This window comes from Alosa pseudoharengus, unplaced genomic scaffold (assembly GCF_046254945.1).
Source record: "Alosa pseudoharengus isolate Yale_2024_CS ecotype anadromous, Long Island Sound unplaced genomic scaffold, YU_APseudo_1.1 YU_APseudo_1.1_scf_21, whole genome shotgun sequence".
NCBI lineage: Eukaryota > Metazoa > Chordata > Actinopteri > Clupeiformes > Clupeidae > Alosa > Alosa pseudoharengus.
Genome location: NW_027468674.1, coordinates 25,852,894 through 25,880,500, shown reverse-complemented (window position 1 = coordinate 25,880,500; position 27,607 = coordinate 25,852,894). Strand labels below are relative to the sequence as shown.

The 27,607-nt window shown below is 40.9% G+C and overlaps 1 protein-coding gene across 1 annotated transcript in view; it reads left to right on the top strand.

Annotated features, from left to right (window-relative positions):
- gucy2cb (guanylate cyclase 2Cb) overlaps positions 1-27,059 on the top strand; it is a 30,088-nt gene extending 3,029 nt beyond the window's left edge. Inside the window, exons 2-28 of the mRNA XM_076298792.1 lie at positions 4,212-4,361; positions 4,858-4,970; positions 5,580-5,647; positions 5,976-6,191; positions 6,712-6,833; positions 8,153-8,255; positions 8,549-8,660; positions 9,512-9,626; positions 14,515-14,597; positions 14,754-14,871; positions 15,601-15,685; positions 16,509-16,611; positions 16,805-16,867; positions 17,052-17,123; positions 19,068-19,172; positions 19,294-19,380; positions 19,552-19,684; positions 20,165-20,302; positions 21,219-21,307; positions 21,464-21,555; positions 22,075-22,233; positions 22,691-22,883; positions 24,210-24,384; positions 24,821-24,919; positions 26,399-26,493; positions 26,641-26,717; positions 26,876-27,059. Coding sequence (XP_076154907.1) covers positions 4,212-4,361; positions 4,858-4,970; positions 5,580-5,647; positions 5,976-6,191; positions 6,712-6,833; positions 8,153-8,255; positions 8,549-8,660; positions 9,512-9,626; positions 14,515-14,597; positions 14,754-14,871; positions 15,601-15,685; positions 16,509-16,611; positions 16,805-16,867; positions 17,052-17,123; positions 19,068-19,172; positions 19,294-19,380; positions 19,552-19,684; positions 20,165-20,302; positions 21,219-21,307; positions 21,464-21,555; positions 22,075-22,233; positions 22,691-22,883; positions 24,210-24,384; positions 24,821-24,919; positions 26,399-26,493; positions 26,641-26,717; positions 26,876-27,059 — 3,149 coding nt within the window. The remainder of the gene's footprint in view (positions 1-4,211; positions 4,362-4,857; positions 4,971-5,579; positions 5,648-5,975; positions 6,192-6,711; positions 6,834-8,152; positions 8,256-8,548; positions 8,661-9,511; positions 9,627-14,514; positions 14,598-14,753; positions 14,872-15,600; positions 15,686-16,508; positions 16,612-16,804; positions 16,868-17,051; positions 17,124-19,067; positions 19,173-19,293; positions 19,381-19,551; positions 19,685-20,164; positions 20,303-21,218; positions 21,308-21,463; positions 21,556-22,074; positions 22,234-22,690; positions 22,884-24,209; positions 24,385-24,820; positions 24,920-26,398; positions 26,494-26,640; positions 26,718-26,875) is intronic.
- The last annotated feature ends 548 nt before the right edge of the window (positions 27,060-27,607 follow it).

Sequence of the window (27,607 nt, the reverse complement as noted above, 5' to 3'; positions counted from 1 at the left end):
CTGTAATTCCAACTGCACTGCGTAGAGTTTGGAGATTGTCCTACAGTATGTTCACATTTCTACTTTTGTTTTCTGTTTTTTTCCTTTGTGCTATGCAGTGCTGTATTTTCCTTTCTGTATCGCAATGACATGGTCTGTCAACAAATGACAGTACAAACAGTAAAAGCGGAAATGTGAATCTTGTCCAGTCTCTAGCAATCAAACTACCATATTAGGTGTAACCTACAATTTACAATAATTGTCATCAAAATTTTAGCCATAGTTTACATTAGAACATCCCTCCAGAGTACATATTGACAACATGACTAGCAATCAATTTGACTGTCTTATCCGTACACAATGACACAAGGACTTGTCATTCTGATGGCACTGACTGACTTGTCATTCTGATGGCACTGACATGTGTGACACAGATATTTAATTTTGAGAGATGAATTAAGGATTTTGAGCAAGAAAGTGGCTTTTGCAGGTAATCCATGGTGTTTTGCTATTTGTACGAGTTGTTTTGAGAAATGCACTTACTGTTTTGCAAATGTCGAGGATGATTCGAGAAATGTACCAAAGCGCGACTGAGAAAAACTGTAATATGATTTTGACCAATTTTCCTCCCTCTGGAGGTGTGTGTGTGTGTATGAGAGAGAGAGACAGAGAGACAGACAGAGAGAGATGAACACTTTATTGTACAAAGAAAGAAAGATAGATAGATAGATATTGTAGATAGATAGATAGATAGATAGATAGATAGACATCACTCACAACATACACATACAACATCAACAGGATGACAAAATAACAAATCCACATAAATAATATGGACAAAAAAGATACTAAATAAAAAAAATCCACATGAATGTACTAAGGGATGTATAAGCATGAGATGCTTGCAGTGACAGGGCAGGGGCTGACCCTATGATTCAGTATGCATGCATGGTAAGGTGGTATGAGAGTGTGTGTCATGGTGGTAGTGCAAATAAGTCCAACAGTGCAAGGATAAACTCTAGAGACCAGCATTAAATATGGACAATATAAGAGAATAATGTAGACATAGTAATATAACAACTATAGCAGTGCAAGGATAAAGTAAAAAAAATAACAACATTAAATATGGGCATTATACAGGAATAAAGCAAATAGGAGATACACAAATCAACTGTCAATATTAGAGATTTGAAGTAATAGGGGTACAGCCATTGTTTTACATTGTATTACAGTAAGTTAGGCTTCAGTCCAGGCTAAGGGAAGGAGGGGGGTTGTGTATATGGGCTTTTAAACAGTGTAAGCATAGTAAATAGTGGGCCAGTGGACAGTCAGTACACAAACATTGCTATAGGACGTAGTGGAAGTGGTGGAGAGGGTGGAGAGGCAGACAGACTATGCAGAGAATTCTATCTCTCCTCTTCCCTTTTGAGAAGTATTGTAGAGTTGTGTGGCCCTGGGGACAAATGACTTCCTCAGTCTGTCAGTTGTGCATGGCAGTGTGCGTAGTCTTGAGCTGATCATGCTCCTCTGCTTTGTGATAGTGCTGTGGAGTGGAGTGGATGACAGTCATTGTCCAAAATGTTGAGCAATTTGTTCAGGGTCCTTTTATCTGATATTGAAGTGATGCACTCCAGTTCAGCGCCCACGACAGAGCTAGCTTTCCTTACCAGCCTGTCCAGTCTCCCAGCATCCCTCTTCTTAATGCTTCCTCCCCAGCATACCACAGCATAGAAGAGGACGCTGGCAACAACAGACTGGTAAAACATCCAGAGGAGCTTGCTGCAGACATTAAGGGACCACAGCCTCCTCAGAAAGTACAGCTGGCTCTGCCCTTTCTTGCAGAGTGCTTCAGTGTTAGTTGACCAGTCCAGTATATTGTCCACGTGTATCTCCAGATACTTGTAAGTGTTTACCACCTCCACATTGACCCCCTCAATGGAGACTGGCAGCAGAGCGGGCTTAGACCTATGTGAATCCACCACCATCTCCTTGGTCTTAGCAGTGTTGAGTTGTAGGTGGTTGAATTTGCACCATTGCACAAAGTCCTCCACCAGACTACTCCTCCTGCCCATCCCTGATACACCCCACAATTGCAGTATCTTCCGAAAATTTCTGCATGTGGCGTGACTCTGTGTTGTAGCAGAAGTCAGACGTGAACAGGACTGGAGAGAGAGTATAGTATAGTATACTCTTTTGATCCCGTGAGGGAAATTTGGTCTCTGTGAAACACTCAGCACACAGTGAACACACAGTGAGGTGAAGCACACACTAATCCCGGCGCAGTGAGCTGCCTGCAACAACAGCGGCGCTCGGGGAGCAGTGAGGGGTTAGGTGCCTTGCTCAAGGGCACTTCAGCCGTGCCTACTGGTCGGGGTTCGAACCGGCAACCCTCCGGTTACGAGTCCGAAGCGCTAACCTCGGCCACGGCTGCATAGAGCACAGTTCTCTATGGAACTCCGGTGCTACTCATCACAGTGTCAGAGAGGCAGTTCTTCAGTCTGACGAATTGTGGCTGCTCTGTCAGGTAGTCTGTAATCGAAGGTACTAGGTGAGCGTCCACATCCATCTGCAAAAGCTTGTCTCCCAGTCTGAGAGATTGGATGCTGTAACAGCATGATCTACCATTATCTCTACCACTGAACTCTGAATTACCCTGTTCCTGATATTTAAATTGTGGTAGCCCTGAAGTGTCACATTCATTGATATATGAAGCTGTTTGGTAGCAGAGCAAAAGGGTGTGTGGGAAAATCAGAATCAGATAGTGTGACCTGCTCTCATTAGGAAGCAATGTAAAGATTGCTGAAGAAATATGCTGGATTTGTTTTTTCGGGTTTTTTGAGGTGAGTTTTTGGATTGTCTTTTCCATCAAATATGAGATGTTGAGAAAACCGTTTACTTAGGAAGTTAAGCGAAATTCAAGGTTACATTTCTTTCTTTTTTAACATGAAACTATACAAATATAGAATTTACAAGAAGATTTTTTTCAGTTGATTAATGTTGCCTTTGAGCTCAAATCAAGACAAACACCACAAACACTTTTATTGCACCAGTACACAATCTGGCTGCTTTTATAGCAGTTGAATTTATCAGCATGACACAGGTCATTCATTTTATGGTTGCTGCAACCTTTGTTCTTTTCATGAATTTTGTTCTCTCTCCCTGTCATTTTACTGATTCTAGAATTTTCTTCTCTGGGTTCTCCTTCCATCTTTTCCCCCACACCTTGTTTTTCCCTGTACTGTGCTGCTGGAGATATAATTGCTTATGAAATATCACAACTGTGGCCTACAGCTGCAGTCCACCTGTTTCACAAGGTGACCACTGTTTATCTGGAAGTCTAAATGTGTTGGAAGTGTTGGGGCTGAGCTACACCAGGCACGTGGGCACCAGGCACTACAACAAGTAGCTACACGATACGTGATAGCGGCGCGTACGTTCGAAAAAAATAGACCATTCATCTAAAATGGATTTTACGCGCCGCGAACGGAACGTATATTTTGTACATCTGCGTCTTGTAAGCTATAGTATGTAGATCTGCTCATTTGCTTCAAAAGAAGTGCAATTATGTTACTTCTCTTTCGTTTTCTATGACCTATTTGACAATTCTGCGGAGCCTGCCAATTGCTACAATATACATTTTAGCCATTCGACAGCTAATATTTGGTGATGCCTTATATGTTTACACAGGCAGGTGATGTATTGGGCTACAGACTGAAAGCAGACATGAGGCGTTTGTCTGTTGTTCATTAACGCAAGTTGGCAACAGGAGTGAGCAACTAAGAGGTTAAACGCAGGTGTGTAAGCAGAGCCTCCAAAGTTTCGACAAAAACCGCCACTAGCCTACACCTTGACATGCCAGAATTGGACCTTGGATTACACATTTAAGATCTGTTTCAAGACGATGGAATTAAATTATCATAACTTCACACCACAGATAATCTTGGTTTGTGAGGCAAAATTATGACGGATGGCAGCCTAGGCTACTCAAAGTTAAGACGAATAGCTGGACGACTGTGGAATAGACCTATAAGTGAAAAGGACCACCTGTTGTGAAGCTAAGGATATCTGATTTAATTGCATATGCGCCTACGGGGAAGCCTAGGCCTATATTATTTAATGTTTGAAAATGGCGAAGCATAAATCTGAACCATTCACTTGCAAACCAACCAAGAGAGGACAACTGGTACATCAGCGGTGGTTTTATATTTCTATATTTACATTAATTTTGAAAGGCTGTGAGTCCGTTCAGGTGTCTTGTCTCAAAGGACGAACATCCATTAATGTCGTGTTACTGGAGGACGATGAGTCACCGTGGAGAATGAGTTTTGTGAGAAGAGCTGTGGACGAAGCCATTCTGACAGTCAACAAGAATGATGGTAAATGTTCATGGATATTGAATCAGGCATTGATCTTCATATCAATTAGAGAGAAAAAAAGTTTTGTAGCCTATTCCAGTGAAACAGGCAATTGCCCTTTTTACTGGAATAGGCTAAACGTTTTTTTAATAAGGCCTATATGACAGAGATTTAATGATGAACTTGGCATGAAAAGAGTTCATCTAATTTTGATTAAAGGAAGATGGTAATTCTAATTTGATGGAACTAAATGAAGGGAAGTCAATGACCTGTTATAGCTTTTAATAGATTTAACAATTAAATTGCCAATTTAACCAGTGGCAAATATCTCAGTCAGTAGCCTACCTAGTAGTGAATTTTTTCAGTCATTTGATTAGTGGAATAGGCCTACAGATGACTTGAAATAGATGTGTAGGGTGTAGGTGTAATATGGCAAATTATGTGTTTCAGTTCCATGTTATTATAATGCTGTTCTGCTCTTACGTGAAAGAATAATGCCTCTCAACTGTACCTCTGTCTGAAGGTCTCTATCGTAATCTTACTGCCAACTACAATGGGTTCCAGACTGAATTTTACAGACGGAAAGGCTGTCAAAGCAGTAGCTGTGAAGGAGTCCAAATCCTGAAGTCCTTGACTGTATGTGTCTTCCACATGAGCACACACAATATTTAAGCTTTATTCAACCAGGTTTAACAAGTGGTATATCAATTTTGCCTCTGGGCATGACATTCTATCAGCCATGCCTTGGCTGACTCTACAAAGTGAAATGTTTTTGAGAAACAGCAAGCAGAGGACTCTTAAGATTGGGCTACATGCCTGGCGTAGCCTTTGCTTAAGACAAAACATGTATCACATCAACATTTAGGACATTTAGAATACATTTGTATTATTCTAAGTTATTGTAACATGGTTTGACTCTAGCCTATATCTTGAGAGACTCATGGGATGACTTAAGAACAGAGAGGGTGTTTTTTTTATTACATTACATTACATATGATTACTTATAGATCTATCCAGTACCTTAATAATCATCATAAGCATAATTTAAGTCTTGAAATGAGAAACTCTATAACTTGATAACTTACCCTAGGAACAGTGGATTTACTATGGAAATTACAAAAACACATTTCAACTGTTTACTTTGATTGATTTTCAGAAAATCAAAGGAACACACTGAAATGCATCCAAGCTGTGGACTTTTGACATGTTCTGTGTTCCATATGTGCTTTGATTCATGTGTTTTAGGAAAATGGAGAAGTCGGTTGTGTCTTGTTGGGACCCACCTGCACTTACGCAACCTTTAATATGGTGGAGTGAGTTTAACTATTGCATCTAATGTAGGCTAGATTTACCTCTAACCTCTCTATCTCGTTATTGTCAATGCATTCAGTTGATATTGTATTGTGTTAAGCAAATGCAACTTAACTTCTGTCTATGGAATCCACTTGAAATGACTCATACCATTTAGTTATTTCATTGTAGACATCCTTATACCTGTGTAACACGTGTAGTAACTAATCGACTATATAGTAATAGCATGGTAATTCAATAGGCAGATGGTTAACAATCTAAACAGAGAAGATTTATCTTTTTAAAATAGGGTAGTGCAATATTGTGATTCTGGTCAACTCTGTGTCTCAGCTGGGACATAGGTCTGCAGCTCAGTGTGCCTATAATCTCTGCTGGAAGCTTTGGCTTGTCCTGCAACTTCAAGGCCAACCTCACACGCATACTGCCCCCAGCCCGCAAGGTCTCCAACTTCTTCTTAAAATTCTGGGCCTTCGAACACCAGATTAAGCCGTCGTGGAACAAGACCTACATCTACAAGAAGAATGAAAACACTGAGGACTGTTTTTGGTGGGTGCCCATTTCTTTCCCATAGGTGGCCTCTAGAAGGAATGAGTATCTTTCAGACTTGGCATGGTCAGTTATGACAAGTTACAGGGTTGTACTACGAAAAAGTACTTTTATGTAAATGCACAGTGATATCCCGATTTGAACACTGGCCAGGCCTGAGAAAAGCTCCTGGAAAGCATACCAAACCTGCAGAAAGAGGTTTTACAGCCTAGACTGTAAAAAAAGAAAACTGTCACTTGCCTGTACGTTTGTCCATGGCAGCTTACTTAATTTATCTAAAAATCTTTTTTAAAAATAATTTCTACTGTATTATTTGCTTTTTTCAGAGCAGATACGGTTTGTTTTATCATCATTTGGTGGATATTATAATGTGAGTAAGTTGATTAGTGAACATAAGCAAAACAGCGACAGCTCGACATACCACTTCTGGTTTATCTGTGGATCATAGTTGTTGTATGTTTCTTGGACATCTTTTGAAAACTGATGATTTTAATAGGAAAAGCTTTCTCTCTGTCCTTAGGTACATCAATGCCCTGGAGGCTGGGTCATGGGACTTCAGCGCAAGCTTATCGAGGCGCATCCTGCTTCGATCGGAGGATGAACTGAGGCAGGCTTATAACAACAAAATGAGGGAAAGTAATCGTAAGTACATCTTTCTTCTCCATTATGACCACAATCAAATTTCAATGTTGAAAACCTATATTGGTTACACTTTACTTGACAGTGTCGACATAAGAGTGACATGACACTGTCATGAACGTGTCATAAACAAGTCATAAACATTTATGACATAACGCTTCTGTTATTAATAAAGAAGCCCTATGCAAAAATGTTAGCAAAAATTACCTTAATTATGCAGGTTGAGAGTCGTTCTGATGGTTCTACAACACTTTTTGGGTCGTTTGGTGGGTGCTTCGCCTCCCCCTAGTGCTTCTCCGCGGAATAACCGAATATGCAACTTTCTGGTCACGGTCCGAACAATTCCGGATGTAACTCAGCGGAAGTATCTAATCGTGCCTCGAAAATGTAGTCAGATTGTAGTTTGTAAGAAGACTGCAAAACGGACCCGACTTGGCTTTGTTGCTGTTGAAATTGTTAGTAGCCTACCCTTGGGTGAACTTCGTTTTTGTAATGTGGTTTGATTATGCTTGAACAATGTGTTTGCTCGACCGTTTTATTGTGAGCCCTGTATGTGTTTAGCTTGGTTTCTTGATGGCTAGCTCGCTAGCTAGTGGGGGTTTAGCGTAGCAGTCGCTGGCTACCGAAGCTGCAGGGGGAGCTATATCGTGAAAAATGTGAGCCCACATCAGGCGAAAACCCAGAAACAGCGAAGGAATAACCAGACCTGCATAGGGCTTCTTTAAGTGACATTCAGTTTTTGTCATAACAAGTTAGGGTTAGGATTAGGGTTAGGTTTAGGGTTAGGTTAAGAGTTATGGTTGGGGTTAGGGTTAGGGTTAGGGTTAGGATTAGGGTTAGAGGTTAGGATTAGGGTTAGGGGTAAGGGTTAGGTTTCATGTGTCATGACAGTGTGATGTGTTCATGACAGTGTCATGTCACTCTTATGTCGATACTGTCAAGTAAAGTGTTACCCATATATTTAACTATGTAATATGATATGATATGATATGATGTAATATAATATAACTGTATATTTTGACGTTTTTTTTTTTGCTTAAAAATACTTGCTAAACTGGAGATTTTTGTGATTGGTGATTAAAGGTACTGTAGGTGATTCTGAGCCATTTCTAGCCTGTAACACTTTTTGTCACATTCAGTGAATATTTCCTCATGATCCACTAGCTTTCCATTCTGTACAGCACGCTGGGAGAGAATCGCTTACAGCCTCCTACAGACAGACACAATTTCCGTTTTGAGCTGTATACCTCTAGCAATGCCATTTTGCATACTGCGAATCTAGTGAGGAATCACCTCTTTTTGCCTCTTATCTCTTCATCCAGTCTTTATCCTATGCGGAACCCCTGAAGATGTCACCAGATTGAAGAATAATACTGATAGTGCTGTTGATGCTGACATTGTCATCTTCCTCATCGACCTTTACACGTTGGTGTCAAATCATTTAATTATGCTTGTTCTCATCTCATGCGTAAAAAAACGTAACTCTGGCTTTAGCTCTTAGGCTATATTGCCTGAATGTCCGCTGGAAATGTCAATATAATTAAACATGGTACACACATTTTTTTATTATGCAGGAAATAATCTCCCTGTAAGGAAACCTGTAAGGTTTTGGTTACACATAGAGTAGGACGCAACATGTAAAGATAATTAATATCTCTATGTACTAAAACTGACACGTAATGTGTTGGAGTATTAACAGTGATAGTGTATCCCCACAGCGACAGGTATTACAGAAATACAACCTCGTTCAGTGCCATGCAAAATGTGTTGGTACTGACCATGCCCAACACCAGAAACTACACGATTGGAATCAATGCTATGAACCAAACGGTGAGAAGCTATAACGTATTTCTAATATGTGTGCTTTTGCATGCTCTCATGTTTCCATGTATTAATTTCTATCAAGAGGGGTCTAAAGGCATATCTGCTCAACATATGTTTTGTATAGTATTGTTTATTTTCATTAGGCTGTTGATTAACATTGTTGTTTTTATTGATATTCTCCTCAATGTAGTCTTACCATGCTATTGTTATTATATTATTGATTGAATGGACATTATTGTTTATTATTGCTTTTTTCCTTAATTTTCATTGTGTATTTCATTAGGCTATTGAATTAATATTGTTGTTTATTATTGCTATTCTCCTTAATGTAGTCTGACCAATATTTTAAATAGTCCCCTGTTAAATTTAAGTATTATATTGTTTTGTATTTGTGTGTCGCTTTGGACAAAGGCATCTGCCAAATCCCATATTTCAGCCCCAGCCTATATTTCACACTCCAGTTTAATTAAGTAGTATAGGCCTAATTTAGGGTATAGTAATTTAGAGTATAGGCCAAACGGATTGCCTGTGTCCTGTACAGGGGCGCTGCTAGAAAATTTGGGCCCTATGACAAACAATAGTTCTGCCAGACCCCCCCCCCCGGGGGCCCCACTGTCAGTGCTGGGCCACTGGCTGATTCAACATGTGTAATCGGCCAAAATGAACGCCGACTCCGACTGACGACGGCACGGGACACACCGAACTGACTCAAGTCCCCGACCTCCGATAGCCAATAATCGGGTTGGTGTGTCCTTAGAATCGTCCTAACCCCCCACCCCCCACAAGCGGCGTCCCTGGTCCTGTAGTTTGTGGGCCATTCATTTTTTCATTCTGAAATGATGCTTTTTACCCCATAGGAAAATGATTACACTGCAGCTTACCATGATGCTGTGCTTTTGGTGGGAGATGCCAGAATAGCACAGAATAGCACAGAGGTGCTTTTTGATTACTTCAGGAACGCGACTTTCAAAGGTAAGGGGTTTCAATTACTTTACTGTTGTTTAGTAAGCAAGGGTCTTTAAAATTAAATATTTTACACACAATTACTAAGATATAGCCATTATAAATGGGAAAGTTAGATGGATTTTATAAAGCAGAAGACATAAAGCAAAAGCTATAAAAATTAAATGACAATAAATTAGTTCCTTCCTTTTATTTTTTGGGTTGGAGTGCCAAAGGTTCCACACCCTATTTACAGTATCAATGACTCACCCTTCCTGCACAGGAAAGTCATGGTAAAGAGGTCATAAACATGTGTGATATCTGATTTTGGTAGCATGCTTTAGTTTAATAATGTGAGTTAATAATTAATTGGCAATTTCGGGTTATAGAACCAACTGGAAACTTAATCATAGGCCTACTAATGGTCACAAAGTCTGATCTGATGACTGTGGTGCAATAGAATTGAAGTGGAATGATCTGGCTCAGATTTTAAACTCTGTGGACCATACCCTCAGGATATGTTATTTTGCCCTTGAGAAGCTTATCATGGTTGTTTTGTTTTTATTCCAAATGTCTGTGTTAAAGGTGCTGTGTGGAGTGTTTTTGTTGATTTACAGTAAAGGTACTGTAAGGGATTCTGAACAATTCCTAACCCATAAAATGTTTTGTCACATTCAGCGAATAGTTCCTTGCCATCCACTAGCTGTATAGGCTACTGTAAAAAAAACTGGACTTTGTACACAGCCCTGGCTCTGTGAACGGGAAAACACCTTTTTCAGGGAGCGCTAAAGATGTGTGTTATTTGGTGTCTGGATCAAACATCAACAAACCTGACGTCATCCAGCATTACAGCCCCTGTAAAACATCCACATAATGATCTAGTTATAAGCGTAGGCGTAATGTTAAAAGGGCCTATGTTATGTCTTGTCTAGACATCCACTGAAGTTAGCATGCAAACAGCATGGTCGCTGTATTAAATACAATGCAACTCAGTGGAAATGTGCCTTGTGACTGCATTCAAGACAACTCGAAGATTACAAATTCCACACATCTAGTAACAGCTACTATGTACTGTATCTCTGCACCTAGGGGCTTCACATTGTACGCGGCATGCGCTATGCTGACCGCTAGGTTGCTTTTGGTTGAGGTAATGTCCCAAAGATTTTTCTTGTGGTTGCCGCCAGGCTCAGCGCAAAAGACCTATGATAACGGCTCCCACACACAGTTGCGTTCCGTCAACGCATGCCAGTGGGTGTTCCCAACGGTGGCTATGCAAATGACTTGAAGTATAGCCGTAATTGGATTGGCTGGTGCCTTCTGTTGTTGTCCGTCGGTGCAGCAAAAGTTTAACTTTTCGACGCGAGCGACGGAAGCAACGCGACGCCACGGACCCAAAATTCTGTTCGGCAACAGATCAAGAAAATGGACGAGATATGTCTCCAGCCCTGCACCACACGCAACTGTGCGTGTGAGCCGTTACAGCGCGCGTGGCGTGAGCGTGTCCGTGTCCGTTTTTATTTCGGCTCCCGTGTTAACAGGTTAGACCTTGCACACCGCCTATGTGACACGCACGTCTCAGGTGCAGCTCGAGCTGCGCCGAAAATGCGTGCATGCTAGGAATAGGACTCACGCCTATTTTTCATGCAAGCGTGTTGGAAGCGTTTCCATTCAAAACAGTAAAGAAAAAAAAAATGACGTGAGAAAAAGAGACGTTGTAATTGGCAGAGAGGCCGCTGCAGCGCTGCATCAGCCATGCTTCTTGTAAGCAAAGACATACAAAATCTCACACAGCCGCCACGCAACTGACACGCAACCGACACGCCACGTTCACACCACGTTCCCGGTGTGAAACGGCCGTAGGCTTTGCTCAGCGCAGCGGCAAATCCGTTCTTGTGCGCTCAATCCATTGACAATAAAGGGGCAGAGCTGCGCTATGAAATCCATTATTGTCAGTGGCTTGCGCGCACAAAAACTGGCCTGGCGCTGCGCTGAGCAAAGCGTAGCGCAAGCGGCATATTACCGCTTTGCCGTTCTTTTTTTTTTTTTTTTTAAGTATATTTTTTGGCCTTTTGGCCTTTATTTCGACAGGACAGTGAAGATAGACAGGAAGTGAATGGGAGAGAGAGAGATGGGGTGGGATCGGGACATGACCGTAGGTCGGATTCGAACCTGGGTCCCCGTGGGCACTTGGACCCGTACATGGTATGGACACTGTAGCCTGTTGCGCCACAGCGCACAACTTTGGCTGTGGCGCCCTTACAGTAATGGGTTTCATAGCGTAGCGCTGCCGCTTGTGCGTACAATGTGAAGCCCCAAGCGGGAATTTACTTAGCCCCGCCCCTCGTCTATGCCTCTGTCACAAAGGCCCGCCCCCATCTCTGCCTAAAGATTCGTTCGTTATGCGAGTTAAAATTGTTATTATTGGCCAGACAAGATATTATCGGAATGAAGATGTTAGGAGCACAATACAACAGAAGATGCCATTACAACACAGTTAACGCACAGTTAACAAAGCAGCCACATTGAGAGCCTTCACGCAAAGAGCCCGTTGGCTTGCCATAGCTTACCTGTGGGCACAGTTGCCAACCATTCCATTAAGGCTATTTCGTTCCAGAAATGAAAAACACCTGAGCTCTTTGACGACACAAGAGTTAGTTGCCTGTGATTTGTCCTCCTACTTTGTGATGTCAGAAGAACGGGCTAATCCTTTTTGGTTTTTGTAGACCAAAGTTGATACACTGACAGTTCAAACCAGAAATCCTCACAAATGATGAGTGTTTTGCTCATAATATGTCTTGTAACAAATAAAAAACACTAAATGAACATGTCAAAAGCGTTAAAAACTTGTTTCTTGCTGCAGTGGATCAACTTCAGTGTCACTGTGATGAAGTGAATAATACAACCAGAATTATCTCTTATGAGGTGCTAATGTATGTGCACTAAGACGTGTCTGGCATGTCGCTGAAAATTTTCAAAGTACACAAGGGATTTGGTCATAGGACTCATTGTCATTGAAGAGGTGAAACTTTGGTTGAAGCATTAGCCATTATGGACACAGCTGGCTAGTTGACAGATATCTGTATCTGTTTCATGTGTCTCTCTGATGTTATTGGGAGCACTGTTTTTTGGAGAGGGCCATAAAACCTTAAGGTTCAAAGGGCCTTGGTAAAAGATATTACGTAATCTTTTTGAGAGATAACTAATAGATGCTATTATAGTTTTTTTCTGATTGCTTAAGCACATTTTTGGTAACTATGGCTTTTTTTGCAAAACTCTACACACAAATAGGAAAACCTCTCACCCAATCAGCAAAACATTGTAGTTCTCTTGCAAAAGCTAACACACCTTGCTTAACTCTTCACACCTTCGTAAAAATTGTGTTTTTGGTGTCAACTACTTTAAAAATGGTGCCAACTACACACTAATGGTATAAATAAAAAACACATCTGGCTTTTGCTTTCTCTGTGCACAAGGTAGGCTATGTCAGTTTGAGGTAATACTTTTGTCAGTTCTGTAAACATACAGGGATCCAAACATCAAGTATTAGTGTTTATTTAGACACATCAAAACAAACACAAGTGTTTTTTTCCAAGTCAAAATACAAAATAGTAATTTCACAGAGAAAAACAAAAAAATCAACATCGTGTCGTCTCTCTGGGTCCGGCCACAAAATTTCATCTACATCACATACAATGTTCTCTAGTCCAAGGCACTGGGGAAAATATCTTCTGGAATGCCGTATCCAGGCCTGACATGACAATATCCCCACATGTAGACTGATTTTTTTGCCTGTAAAATGGCTATTTCTTTCTCTTCTTACCCTTCCTCTTCCCCCTCCCCATCCTCCTCTTGCTTCTCCTTGTCCTCTTCCTCTAACTTCACCTCCTTGTCCTTGTCATTCTCTCCCTCTCACTTCTTCACCTCCGCATCCTCTTCCTCCTCTTCTTCCTCCTACTTCTTCACCTCCATGTCATATTCTTCAGCCTCCTCTAATTCTTACCTTTCTCACTCTTCCTGCTCCCTCTATTGTACCCATTGTACATTACCTGTGGCTTAGTGCATAGGCTGATTGCAAAGTGAACTAATTATCTAAAACAGTTTTCACATGTGAAAGTGTGCCAGAGAGTTGGCAAAATAGTGAAAATAATAGCCATACATGTGTATAGATTTGCTAGGAGTGTGTTGATCATTTGGAAATTGAGTGTAAAGCATGAGTTGTGTTTACAGTTCTGCAAAAACAGTGCTGTGTAGTGAATTGTGCCTACAGTTGTGCAAAGTGTGTGTTACAAAATTGCAAACTGAGTGCAAAGCAGTGTTTGTGCTTTTAGTTTTGCGAACTCAGTGAGTGGTTTTGCTATAAGTATTAATAGTTTTAGAAATTGTGCTATAAGAATCACAGTTGTGTTTAAGCATTCAGAAAAAACTGTATTTACATACATCAAAACAAACACAAGTGTGTTTTTCCAAGTCAAAACAAAAAATAGCAATTTCACTGAGACAAAACAAGTCTACATTGGGTCGTCTCTCTCAAAATTTCGTCTACATCACATGCAATGTCCTAGTCCAAGGCACCAGAGAAAATATATTCTGGAATGCCATATCTAGGCCTGACATGACAATATCCCCACAGACTGATTTTTTTGCCTGTAAAAGGGCTATTTCTTTCTCTTCTTCTAAGCATTCAGAAAAAACTGTAAGCCAGCACAATAACTTGAGGGTTGACACACTCTTATCTAGCCAATTTAAGTAGCTTTGAAAAATTTATATCATTGCTTCTCATTTTATGACTGGTCACTGCTATTCTTTGTATTGCTTTTGTTTTCAAGAGTGCTTCAGAAGTAAAACTGTAAGCTGTAAGATGTTACTTTAAAGAGAATCATGTTGCACTGACTGTGATGATGTTTTCCTCCATTCAAAGGTAAAGCTGGTGTGTACCATCTGGATGAGTATGGCGACCGTGATGTGGACTTTTCTTTGATTTATACCACTGTGGACAAACAGGTTGAGGATGCAATTTTATTCCAAATTTTGTGTTCTCAACTGCATATGTAGAAACAGATAATCAACAATAATCCATCTCTTAGAAAAGTTCCCATATACTGTATCGTTGGTGGTTTTGCAGCAAACCTCATCATATAATTTACTTTTTTTCATCAGTATCAAATCCTCTTTGAATTCAACACCACTACCAACACATCAACACTCTTGGACCCGTCACCATCATTCATCTGGCCTGGCAGTCTTCCTGCAGACAGCCCTCCGACTACTACCTCAGGTACTCCACAGCTACTGCCTGTCAATCAGAATCTCTACTGTGGACACTGGAGAATTTCGAATGCACCACGAAAGGTTTTTTTTTCAATGCATCTAAAAGATTTTTTGTTTTTTGGATGAATCACAGTAAGGTGTTGTCCAGATAAATCTGAGAGTAAATCAGACAGGAAGATTTGAATAGTGATAAGGTTTTATTATTTTACCGTTCCACCTGACACATTGTGCCCCTAGACATACAAGACTGCAGAGCAGAGCCTCTTCCTTATATCAGGCTGTCCTTAGCTGGGTTCTAAATGAGCAAGGGATGCCTTGGACAAAAGCATCTGCTAAGTACAATAACCATAACCAACCATAATCATGTGCTGTATTACATAATCCAGTGCAATGATTGAGTCTTGGATTGGTGTCCTTGTCGTAGCATTGTAAAGATCAGCACAATTTGTGACTTCTAAGGTGACACAACAATGAAATGCACTTATGCTCCACATGACATAGAATGCTATAACAAATGGTAGGGTAGGGTCAGAGTTGCCATGTTGCATTTTTTATTATCTGTCTTTTTTGTTGGTCAAACTGTGAGCTTATCTTATGCCTCACCTTGTCTTTGCGGCACCATTTTATAACATCATTGCTAATGACACCCTTGACTGTATATGTCAGGCTAGTGTGGATGAGCTAAGCTTGCTGACCTACAGATAGAAATAAGAAGGATTTCTGTGGGTGTCCACAGGTCTGCAGGATCATGACATCATTGTCATCGCCCTGGGCACCACGGTGGTGGGAGTCATGGCGTCCGTGGCCTTCATCTTTTACTGGTGAGCTGAGCCCCCACACCCACTGCACTCACACACCGCCTCAAGTACCAATTAGCCCTGCTCAGTCCAAGAGTAGCCAGGCTACAAGTCCCTGACCGCTAGCCCCAAGGAGGCATGACAGAGGGAACTGGCAAAAAACAGATTTGTTCCAGTCGTGGGAAGTGGCTATTTTCTGTTGTTGTTAACTTCAGTCAGCGGTGCACATCTTCCAGAAACATGAAAAAGACTTCTTTACTCTTAAAGTAAACTGAGAATAAATCTACCTAAAATGGGTTTCGATTGTGTCCGTCACGTGTCATATTGGTAGCACTGGCCTGTTGAGTTAGGGATCTGTGATTGGCAACTGAAACTCAGATAAGGGATGACTGGAATTGATCTGCCCTTGATCGGATTCAATATTACAGTAACATCTAGTACCTGTAAAGTGTGAACCACTCCTTGAGTATGAATCCAAGGCCAAACAGACGGAGTGCAATGATGTCTGAGCTTGTATGGTATGTGAACAGATAAAAGAAGAAAACTGTGTGTGTGTGTGTGTGTGTGTGTGTTGGTGTTTGTTTGTGTGCATGTGTGTGCGTGCATGCGTGCATTTATGCCTTTGTGCGTGCATGTATTGTCTGTGTGTCTGTGTGTGTGTGTGTTGGTGTGTGTTTGTGTGCATGTGTGTGCGTGCATGCATGCATGCATGGCTTTGTGCGTGCATGTACTGTGTGTGTGTCTGTATGTGTGTGTGTGCGCGTGCGTGTGCGTGCGTGTGCGTGCGTGTGCGTGTGTGTGTGTGTGTGCGCGCATTTGTGCGTGCGTGTCTGTGTGTGTCTTACAGGCAGAACAGATCATATCGTCGCATTCAGAAGAGGTGGTCCCACATTCCCACTGACATGGTCACCCCAGTGGAGAACAATATTCGCAACATGGTCTCCCTGAAGGTGAGAATCTATAATTGCATCCATCCATCTATATGGATCCTACAGTATATTACCTAGGTTTTGGGAGTTCAAATCCAGAATAACCGCGGGGAGACTGCCATCTGGTGGTTAATGTGGAGGAAACTACAGGTGATTACTGTAATATGGTCATCAAAGCTCTCTTACCAACATTTAGCTTTGATTTGGCTTTCAGATTGAAGAGGACTCTAGGAAAGACAATAGCTTTCTGATCCACCGTGCACGCTACGACAAGAAGGTTTCTTTTACTTTCTGTCCATCCAGTCACCAATGTTCTCTGTACGGTGTTGACACAAGTGGCCCTGAACCAGCAATGCAGCAAACGTTTACTTTTGTTTATTATTACCTTTTTGGTGTATTTTGGTTATTGACATGATAGTCTCGATCTGATGCCCGTTTTCTTTTTTTTTAAAAACGTTTAGATCGTGATCCTGAAGCAGCTGGTCCACTCAGAAGGCTACTTCACTGAAAGCCAGCGCATTGAGCTGAACGCTGTAAGTACTAGGCAAGCCGCCTCACGCTCTCCAGCATCACAGCCCACCCCTGCCAATGAAAGGCTGGAAAAGATTTTGTGACACTGCAGAACCTGGACTCTTCCTCTCTTTAAATATGTGCACAATTTATTTTGGTATTTGTTATTTGTTTTCCTGAAATATTCAAGGTCTTCCCTGAAAAAGTCATTGTCTGGATGGCAGTATATGTTGCTCAAAACCTGTATACATCATTCAGAATTGATTATGCTTTGCCAGATGTGCAAGATGCCCATGCTGTAGGCACTAATGTACCTCCACACCGTCATAGATGCTGGGTTTTGAACTGAGCACTATAATAAGTTGGATAGTTGAATAAGCCCTTTCTTCTTTAGACCAGAGGAGTCCATGATTTTCAAAAAGAATGGAAAATATTGATTGAAGACCTTTCTTCTAGCCTGGGTGCCAGCCGAACTTAACCCCGCCCACAACATTTGAGGTCGGGAAGTTCGGTCTGGCATTGCTCCGTTGTGGAGCAACTATGCTCGGACCAGAAAAACTCCTGAACGGTTTTGTTCAGAGCTAAAAATGCATCTTTGTTTAACAGTGGACAGATGTAGGTTACTAGTGACAAAATATTAGCTTTCAGTGTGGTATAATGTCTTTGTAAATTACGTTTAATTACAAAGTGTTTCATTCATCCCGGATCTCCCTAACAGAAATGCTGTTGCTAGAAGGTAGACATTAGATTTCACCATTGCGTCTGTTGTAGAAGATATTGACAGTGCAATAGCTTTAAAAAATGACCAAAAAACAATGTTAAGGCATTTGTGGAGAAGAAGGATGGTTTGGGTGTTCTTCCTACAAGATTCACCCCCTGTATAAGTTGAAACACGCCCCATGATCACATCCCAATGGAGCAGTATCAGACTCAAATTCTGACTAGAATTTTGACTATGAAAACATCAGGGTTTCTCCACTTTACCTCAGTCCATTTTAAACCTTCTCAGGCCCAGATAAGATCGTGGTATTTCTATAAAAAGTGTTTTTCTTTTGCATGTTTACACTACCATTTGTGAATTGAGCATCAAACTGTGTTCATAGACAATGGTTATCAGAGGTTTTCCTGAGCCCATACTATGAGTTTCATTACAGTAACAGGTCTGGTTTTAATGCAATATCATCTGGGTCCAAAAAGACCACGGCCATCTAATATTGGACTATTTTTCCGCTCTGTCCCTTGTTTGAATATTTCTCTGGATTATCTGAATATTTTAATGATATTATGTACTATAGATGATGAACTCCCCAAATACTTTGCAATTTCATGTTCAGAAGCATTATAATTATTTTGTTTCATCATTTGTCCACATAGATTCACACAGAGTGATGAATATCTCTACATCTTTACTTCTAGTAGACTCTGCCTTTCTGGGATGCTCTTGTTCATACCCAATCATGTTGCCAGTTACCCTAATTAGTATAGTAAATATTCTTCCTTTGATTTTCTTTATCATTACACATATTTTCCCAGCATTTTCTAGGCCCTGTCCCAACCTTTTTTGAAACGTGTTGCTGGTATTATTTGAAAATGAACATATATTTTCCATGAAATAGTCATTTATGTCATTTTCAACATTTGATATGTTGTCTGTGTCCTTTTTGCAGCTACAGTAAATATTTTTAAAACAGTAAATCTTTTTTACAGTTTTTATTTACATTTCACACAACGTCCCAACTTTTTCTGATTTGGGGTTGTACATTCTGGTGTGGTTAAGATAAGATCGCTTTTGTCCTCATAACATGTTCCATAATGTTTCATAACACTACCACATAACATGTCTGTGTCTTTGAATCACTTTGCTGCAAGGAACGTTAACATGGCACCATGTTGAGTTCCCAAATATTTTATGTGTAATGCTATGAATGAGGTAACTGACTGTATGGTTATATGCTTGTTGTCTTTAGCTTTTACATATAGATTACTACAACCTGACCAAGTTCTATGGCACTGTGAGATTTGACCAGGACGTGTTTGGTGTGTTTGAGTACGGAGAGAGGGGCTCATTAAGGGTGAGTTACTGCTGGACATGGACAACTGACTTGCAGTAATGAATAGTCAAAGCTTTTGTCTGTTGTCTTTTGCTGTTTCATTTATATGTTCAGTCTAACATTTTATTGACATCCATTTCAGTATGTGCTCAATGACAAGATCTCCTATCCAGAGGACACCTTCATGGATTGGGAATTTAAGACTTCTGTCATGTATGATATTGCCAAGGTAAGATTTGAGCTTGTTTTAGTTTTGGCATATTTATGCTTGTTTTGTGTTTTTTTTTTTATGTGTGCTGATTGTAGAAAACCCACTAAGTAAATGAAAAGTGTGCATGTTTTATTTCTGTTTATGGTATAAAACGGTTGCCAATGGTTAATCTCTCTGCCATCACTCTAGGGCATGTCTTACCTCCATGCCAGTAATATTGAGGTTCACGGACGTCTGAAGTCCACAAATTGTGTGGTGGATAACCGGATGGTGGTCAAGATCACAGACTTTGGTTTCAGAACCATCCTCAGTCCTGGACGAGGTAAAGCTTCTCTTACTAAAGATATCCAAAACTGTTGGCTGGAAGCATCCCAATGTCTGAGATCCTAGAGGGGTCAGGATTCCCCTCCTAAAGTGCTTGTGAGCAAGGACAGAGATGATGAACTTTCACGCACTTCCTTGATATCTTATATCTTGATATCGCTTGATATTTTCTCACACACACTTTTGATATCTTATTTTGCTTGATATCTTATCATGCATGCTCCTGATATCTTTTCAGCTGCTAGTTGTATTTGTCATTTATAGCATAGCAGGCCATTTTGAAGTTGTAAATCTGTTTGGTGGACATCACTAATGACTTAATTGCTGTAATCTTCTCATTATGAAACTCACCATCAATCTCTTGAACAATAAGAAGCTAGTTTTGTTGCTCTCCTATCATCATTATAATCTCTCTCTGTCTCTCTCTCTCTCTCTCTCTCTCTCTCTCTCTCACACACACACGCTCTTTCCTTTTCAGACCTCTGGACGGCGCCAGAGCACTTGCGTATACAGGGCGTCTCCCAGAAAGGAGACGTCTACAGCTTTGCCATCATAGCCCAGGAGATCGTGCTGAGGAAGAGCACCTTCTACACGCAGGCCTGCTCAGATAAGGCTGGTGAGGAGGCTGTTTTTTCAGATACCCACAGCTTAGGTGTTCAACTCCTAATACTATAAACCCTTTCAATCTGTTCCTAGAGGGTTTATGGATAAATTGTTCAAATGCAGATACTTTGAAATGAAAATGAATCTGACTTTTTAGCGTTACAAAATGTTGACTGTAAACGTTTTTTTTACTATTTGTTTTTGTCCACAATTTACCATTAGCTCAATGTTGTTTTCTGTGCATTGCCATCGGAAATGCATTAGGGACGCACATGTTTGTTTATCCAATTGAAAAGGTCTATAGGTATATTAGCCTATCTAACATCAAAAACAAAATCAACAAAGCAACTTTTGTAGGGCAAAAAAAGAGTGTTTCACTGGGGTTATCAAGCAGGCACCTTCCTTCATCTGTGTCGTTGAATTAGGCCCAGGACACCTTCACTTCCAACACACTAATCAAAAGCTTATCAAAAGCTAATAATGATAATAAATAATTTCATCAAGGATTTCATTCATTTCATTCAAGAGTTTCTCAAGCTCCATTTCCTCACCGTGTTCATCATAAAATGATGGTGTAGATGTGCCTAATAGTATTGACTGACAGCGTCATTGGATAAACAATAGTTACACTCTATAAGAAAGAGTGTTATGAGCAAGAGGAGATGGAATGGCTAGTTATTTTTCACTTGATGAGATAAATGATCAGAAAAATATAAATCTTCAATGGTAACGTTTGTGTCAGGCGCCACAGAAAATCTCCAGAACACTAGAAAAACCTATTTGTTCAGCTACATTATATTGGGGTCTTGTCAGTGATCACATCTTTGATCAGTCGATATCAGTGTTTCATTTACAGTGAGTTTAAACAAAGAATAGGGCTGCAAGCAAAGCTTTGGTGACATGAGATTTACTCCTGCTTTCTCACACAGATAAGCTGGCCAGAGTGCAGTATCCTAGTGTGTACCATTACTTCAGACCAGACCTGCCCTTTGACACTGCTGGAGAAAGAGAACTGGAGGTAAGTGATCAGCATGGAAATATAGATGTGTTTTGTGTGGGCATTGAGATGCATTTCTGTTAATGTGCATACATGTGTTTCCTTGTGACATGCATTTGTGTGTTCAGTGTTCTCTTGTTTGTATCATTTTTTTTTCTCTCGCATACATGAACTCAGGTGTTCAAGTTAATCAGAAGCTGCTGGGACGAGGACCCAGAAAAGAGACCCGACTTCAAGAAGATTGAAATTGCACTGGGCAAGATTGTCAGGTATCACCTAAACCAAACCACTCGGCTCTCCTGAATAACGGCACCCATCTGGGCCACTGTGACCTACATTGGGCTCTGTGTGCCAAATCATTTTGGACCCCATTTGTCTCCACTGATTGAGTGTGAGGTGCCTTTCTTGGACTCGTTTTCTGCTCATCAATCAGAGAGGTGGCTTCCCTCCAAAAGGAGCTGAGAGAGAGAGAGAGAGAGAGAGAGAGAGAGAGAGAGAGAGAGAGAGAGAGAGAGAGAGAGAGAGAGAGAGAGAGAGCTCATGATGAAGGCGCAATGTGCTTAGAAAATGAGATTTTTTTGGCCTCATATACTTGGGTAATCATGCAAGGAGAGTTTCATTCATACAGTACTTACAAAGAGCATGATACTGCTCTAACCAAACCAATATTTATTAATCAAGCATTTGTCTCCAACACGGCATTCACTTTTTCATATTAAAAAGCACTGTAGTAAGTCAGTGCTGCAAAGAGTTTTACGGATCTTGTTGTGTCTGTTTTTTTTTAAAAGTAGCCTGCACAACCAGGCCAATGAGAGTTACATGGGTAACCTGATCCGCCGGCTGCAGATGTACTCGCGTAACCTGGAGTACCTGGTGGAGGAGAGGACAGCCCTCTACAAGGCCGAGAGGGACAGAGCAGATGACCTCAACTTCAGACTGCTGCCCGGGTCAGTTAGCCTCCCAGGAATGCCCATCTCTAGATAGATGCAACAGTCAGATAAAGGACAGACATATAGACATAATGAGATGAGATATAAACCACCAAATGAATAAAGAAAACAAATGAGAGGATGAATGAATGGTTACAGCTATGGAGTTCTATGAAGCACAGACTACATGGTGAATCATGCTTGTCTCAGATATCTGCCAAGAAAAGACAGATGGGATACATCTTATTAATATTAAAATAATAGACATATGTCAATACATGATTGGCAGAGGCCTTAATGGTCAGGCCAAAGAGAGACCACACTATTATCTACTGTATTGCCTTGCAAGTTTGCTAGGCTAAGTTATGTGTCCAGCCTGGGATACAATCAGCCTGGCTTGGTTTTTTTCCCCTAAATCATGATGGCCGACACTGATCTGACCCCCCCCCCCCGCCTGTGCCCTCTGACCCCACAGCCCAGTGGTGCGCTCCCTGAAGGAGACAGGCAGCGTAGAGTCGGAGCTCTTTGAAGAGGTCTCCATCTACTTCAGCGACATTGTGGGCTTCACCACTCTGTGCCACTACAGCACGCCCATGGAGGTGGTGGACATGCTCAACGACATCTACAAGAACTTCGACAGCATCCTGGACAACCACGACGTCTATAAGGTCAGAGTGTAACACCGAGTCAAGTCAAGTTTTTTTATATCAGGGTTGTGCAAAATTCAAGAATTGAATTGAAACTGGCTCTTAAATTCCAATTCAATTCTTGAATTTCACTTGCATTTCAATTGAGGTAGCAAACAGGAAGCAAGAATTGCAATTCAAATTTTGCACAACCCTGATTTATATAGAACATTTCATACACAGAGTTCATTCAAATTATGTTTTCTGAACAAAGTTCAGGAGGAGCCTATAGGGTTGATTGACAGACATCACTCACCCCACTTCCGTTCGTGGGATATAAAACCCTCCTTACTGCCCATTACATCATGGTGGAGTTGCAAAGCCTTCCACCTCCTCCCTTGCTCCTCCATTTCACTATCAGCTCTAAGCTCTAAATGACCTCTCATCCATAGGGGGTCAATATCTCCGCTATTGGCATCCCAGGATCATGGTCAGCTACCAAGCCAATCTTGCTATTCTCTGCACTCAGTCTAAGCATTCCAATCCAATCAAAGTAATCTTGTGCTTTACATAAAATAAAAGCATAGAAGGGCAATAGTCAAAGAATAGTTTAAAAAGTAAAGATCATAATAAAAAATAAAACATAAAACACACAAGGTAAAATCATTTATAGGGCAATTCCACGGAAAATTTACTTTTTGTCACATCCATAACGCCAGTGAAATGCCTTGGCATTTGTATGACGTGAATGATAACATTCATTTTTTGTGCATTTTTTCTCATGTACATTCTTCAGCCAAAAATAGCAAATGCTCAAATTTCATGTAATCATTCACATCATACCATACCATCACATTTTATTGGCGTTATGGATGTTACAAAAAACTTAATTTTCCATGGAATTGCCCTATAAATAAAGAATAATTAAAAAGACAAAATAAAAGACACTGAGAGACTGAAAGACTGAGTGCAGGTATTTTGCTTTGTTGACCTCGATTGTGCTGTAGCATTTGTGTGTGACCAGTCTAGAAATGTTCACTCTTACTTATGTTGGTCAATATATTTGGCATTTGTGTGTGACCAGTCTAGAAATGGTCACTCTTAGTTATGTTGGTCAATATATTTGCCATTTGTGTGTGACCAGTCTAGAAATGGTCACTCTTAGTTATGTTTGTCAATATATTTGGCATTTGTGTGTGACCAGTCTAGAAATTGTCACTCTTACTCCATACATTTGGCATTAGCTCATGTGATTTCATGTAATGCACAAAAGAGATAGCATGCTCATACAACTCTAGTACTCTGTCACTTCAACTGGAGTTTGTATTGATGCTCATTCCCTGTTCGTACATGCCATGTCGTTACCAGGTGGAGACGATTGGAGATGCCTACATGGTGGCTTCAGGGCTTCCTAATCGGAATGGAAACAGACACGCCACAGACATCTGTCGCATGGCACTGGACATCCTGGCCTTCATGGGCACGTTTGAGCTGCGCCACCTGCCTGGCATTCCTCTCTGGATCCGAATTGGGGTGCACTCAGGTACCCCAATACTGGTCTGACCATCTCTCTCTCCCTCTCCCTCTCTCTCTCTCTCTCTCTCTCTCTCACACACACACACACACACACACACACACACACACACACACACAGCACATATGTACACAATCTAAAAAAACATTAAGGGTGCTTTGGCTTGCTTGCTTACATAGAAAAATTCTCAAGTGCTCTTTTAAATGTTTTTTGTGGTCTGTGAGTAAATTACGAGTGAGTCAGTGGTTCATGTCTATGTAGACATATAATCTTATGTGCATTCCCATGTCACATGACTATACACAGCCTTGTGTTTCAGATCAGGCTATTAGTTTTGGACAAGAATCCATGAAGTAAAATGTGGGTACTGAAAGCTCAGGATTACTGTAATGTGCAATGTGTATTGTGTGTGTGTGTGTGTGTGTGTGTATTTGTGGTTTCGCAGGTCCTTGTGCGGCCGGTGTAGTTGGCATTAAGATGCCGAGGTATTGTTTGTTTGGCGACACTGTAAACACTGCGTCCAGGATGGAGTCCACAGGATTGCGTAAGCTCTGCTAAATTGTCTTATGATCTGATGAAGGACGTTATGAAGAAGTATCAAGCCTTGTTTGTTTGTTTTACAGTTTTTTCTGAATGCTTAAACACAACCGTGATTCTTATAGCACAATTCCTAAAACTATTAATACTTATAGCAAAACCACTCACTGAGTTCGCAAAACTAAAAGTACAAACACTGCTTTGCACTCAGTTTGCAATTTTGTAACACACACTTTGCACAACTGTAGGCACAATTCACTGCACAGCATTCTTTTTGCGGAACTGTAAACACAACTCATGCTTTACACTCAATTTCCAAATGATCAACACACTCCTAGCAAATGTATATACACATGTATGGCTATTACAGTTTTTTCTGAATGCTTAAACACAACTGTGATTCTTATAGCACAATTTCTAAAACTATTAATACAACTGTAGGCACAACTCACTGCACTTAAACTATTTTGCCAACTCTGGCACACTTTCTCATGTGAAAACTGTTTTAGATAATTAGTTCACTTTGCAATCAGCCTAAGCACTATAAATAAGCCACAGGTAATGTACAATGGGTACAATGGAGGGAACAGGAAGAGTGAGAAGAGAAAGAATTAGCCCTTTTACAGCCAAAAAAAAAACAGTCTACATGTGGGGATATTGTCATGTCAGGCCTGGATACGTCATTCCAGAATATATTTTTCCCGGTGCCTTGGACTAGGACATTGCATGTGATGTAGACGGAATTTTGAGAGAGACGACCCGATATAGACTGATTTGTTTTGTCTCAGTGAAATTGCTATTTTGTGTTTTGAAAAACACACTTGTGTTTGTTTTGATGTGTGTAAATAAACACCAATACTTGAAGTTTGGATCCCTGTATGTTTACAGAACTATGACAAAAGTATGACCTCAAACTGACATAGTCTACCTTGTGCACAGAGAAAGCAAAAGCCAGATGTGTTTTTTATTCATACCATCAGTGTGTAGTTAGCACATTGTGTGCTTACTTTTGTGATGGCTTGTGTTTACTGTTTGATACGAAAACACCATTTTTACGAAGGTGTGAAGAGTTAAGCAAGGTGTGTTAGCTTTTGCAAGAGAACTACAGTGTTTTGCTAATTGGGTAAAAGTTGTTCCTATTTGTGTGTAGAGTTTTGCAAAAAAAGCCATAGTTACAAAAAATGTGCTTAAGCAATCAGATAAAACTGTATTAGAGCAATTAACCATTGGACCCTATCTGATGTTGTGAATTATTCACATGGACAAATAACTTTATGAATATGAGTGACTTGTTGTTTTTAAGCTGTCTAGAAGGCTTTAAAATTTTCTATGTAATTATTAACCCTTCAAAGGTTAAATAGTTGCATTTTGTCCAAAAAGCTATTTTCTAGTAATCTTACTATTTCCACAAGCCAGCTGTTATTGATGGTCATTCATAGTTGACTGCCTTTGAGGCTGTTTGATTGTCTTCTGGGATTCCCCACAGCTCTCCGCATCCACGTCAGCGAGTCAACCATCAACATTCTGGAGCGCACAGACAGCGCCTTCGAGTATGAGAAAAGAGGAGAGACATACCTCAAGGTCTGAACCAGCTTCTTATATACATATTACATTCTATAGACGTGTATTGTATATGATACATGCATACAGTACAGACTGTATACTGTATGTATATAAATGTATGTAAGTACATACACACATGTGATGAAACCATGGTGTTCTTTTCAGGGGAAGGGCAAAGAGATGACATACTGGTTGACTGGAGTTAAAGGACAGGACTACAATTTGCCAACACCCCCAACAGCGTAAGTTTATTTCTGATGAAGTTTATCTCTGCAGATTGTACTTTTAAAAATGTACACTTGCTCACTCTTTTAATGGAAGGTGTAAGTATGATTGTAAATAGCAGAGTAGCCACAGATGTGTGTTGTGTACATAGTGGTCACCCTCGTCCCTCCTGCAGGGAGAACTTCCAGCGTCTGCAGCAGGACCTGGCCGAGATGATCAGGATGTGCCTGTCCAAGCGTCTCCAAGGCCCGGAGAAGAGGAAGACCCTGTCCACACGCCAGCGCAGGGTGGAGCTGGAGGATGAGGAGCCTGAGTACTTGCACCTGGCCTCAGTGGAAAACTACAGAACCTTCCTGTAGAGCTGCCTGCCCCTCATCTCAACAGATAGATGGATGGACAGATTGAGGGATACATGGAGGTATGGACGGACTAGTCTTCAGAACGGACAAGTCGTTGGAAAAGGGCTGATGTCGCAGGAATGTCTTTCATTTGCACTCGCGCGAGGACACGGTTGACTCCAGTGATTTTAGTGGCTGATTGTTGTATTGACCTGATTGATTAGCTGCATCAGGTAGGCCCGAGGAGGATGAGGACCTGCAAAAAAATGCATTCACTTGGAATGGCCTACTGTTGGCATCCATGTCGCGGAATGTCGATGAATCACCAATTTGGATGTTACGAATAGAGTTGGTTTTGTATTTCATCCTTTTATCTGGCACCAAGGACTATTACCAGCTGGAGCACCTCTCTAGAGGTAGGGAGTACAGGACTCATTGATCGTAGTCCTCAAGAAGGTGTACGGTAATTTCTCCAGTCAGAAGAATTCAGAATTCTATTGGTGGTCAGATTAGTGACAGGTAGCGCTAGCAGTAGGCTAGCTAACTTCATGTGCACAGGAATGAATGAA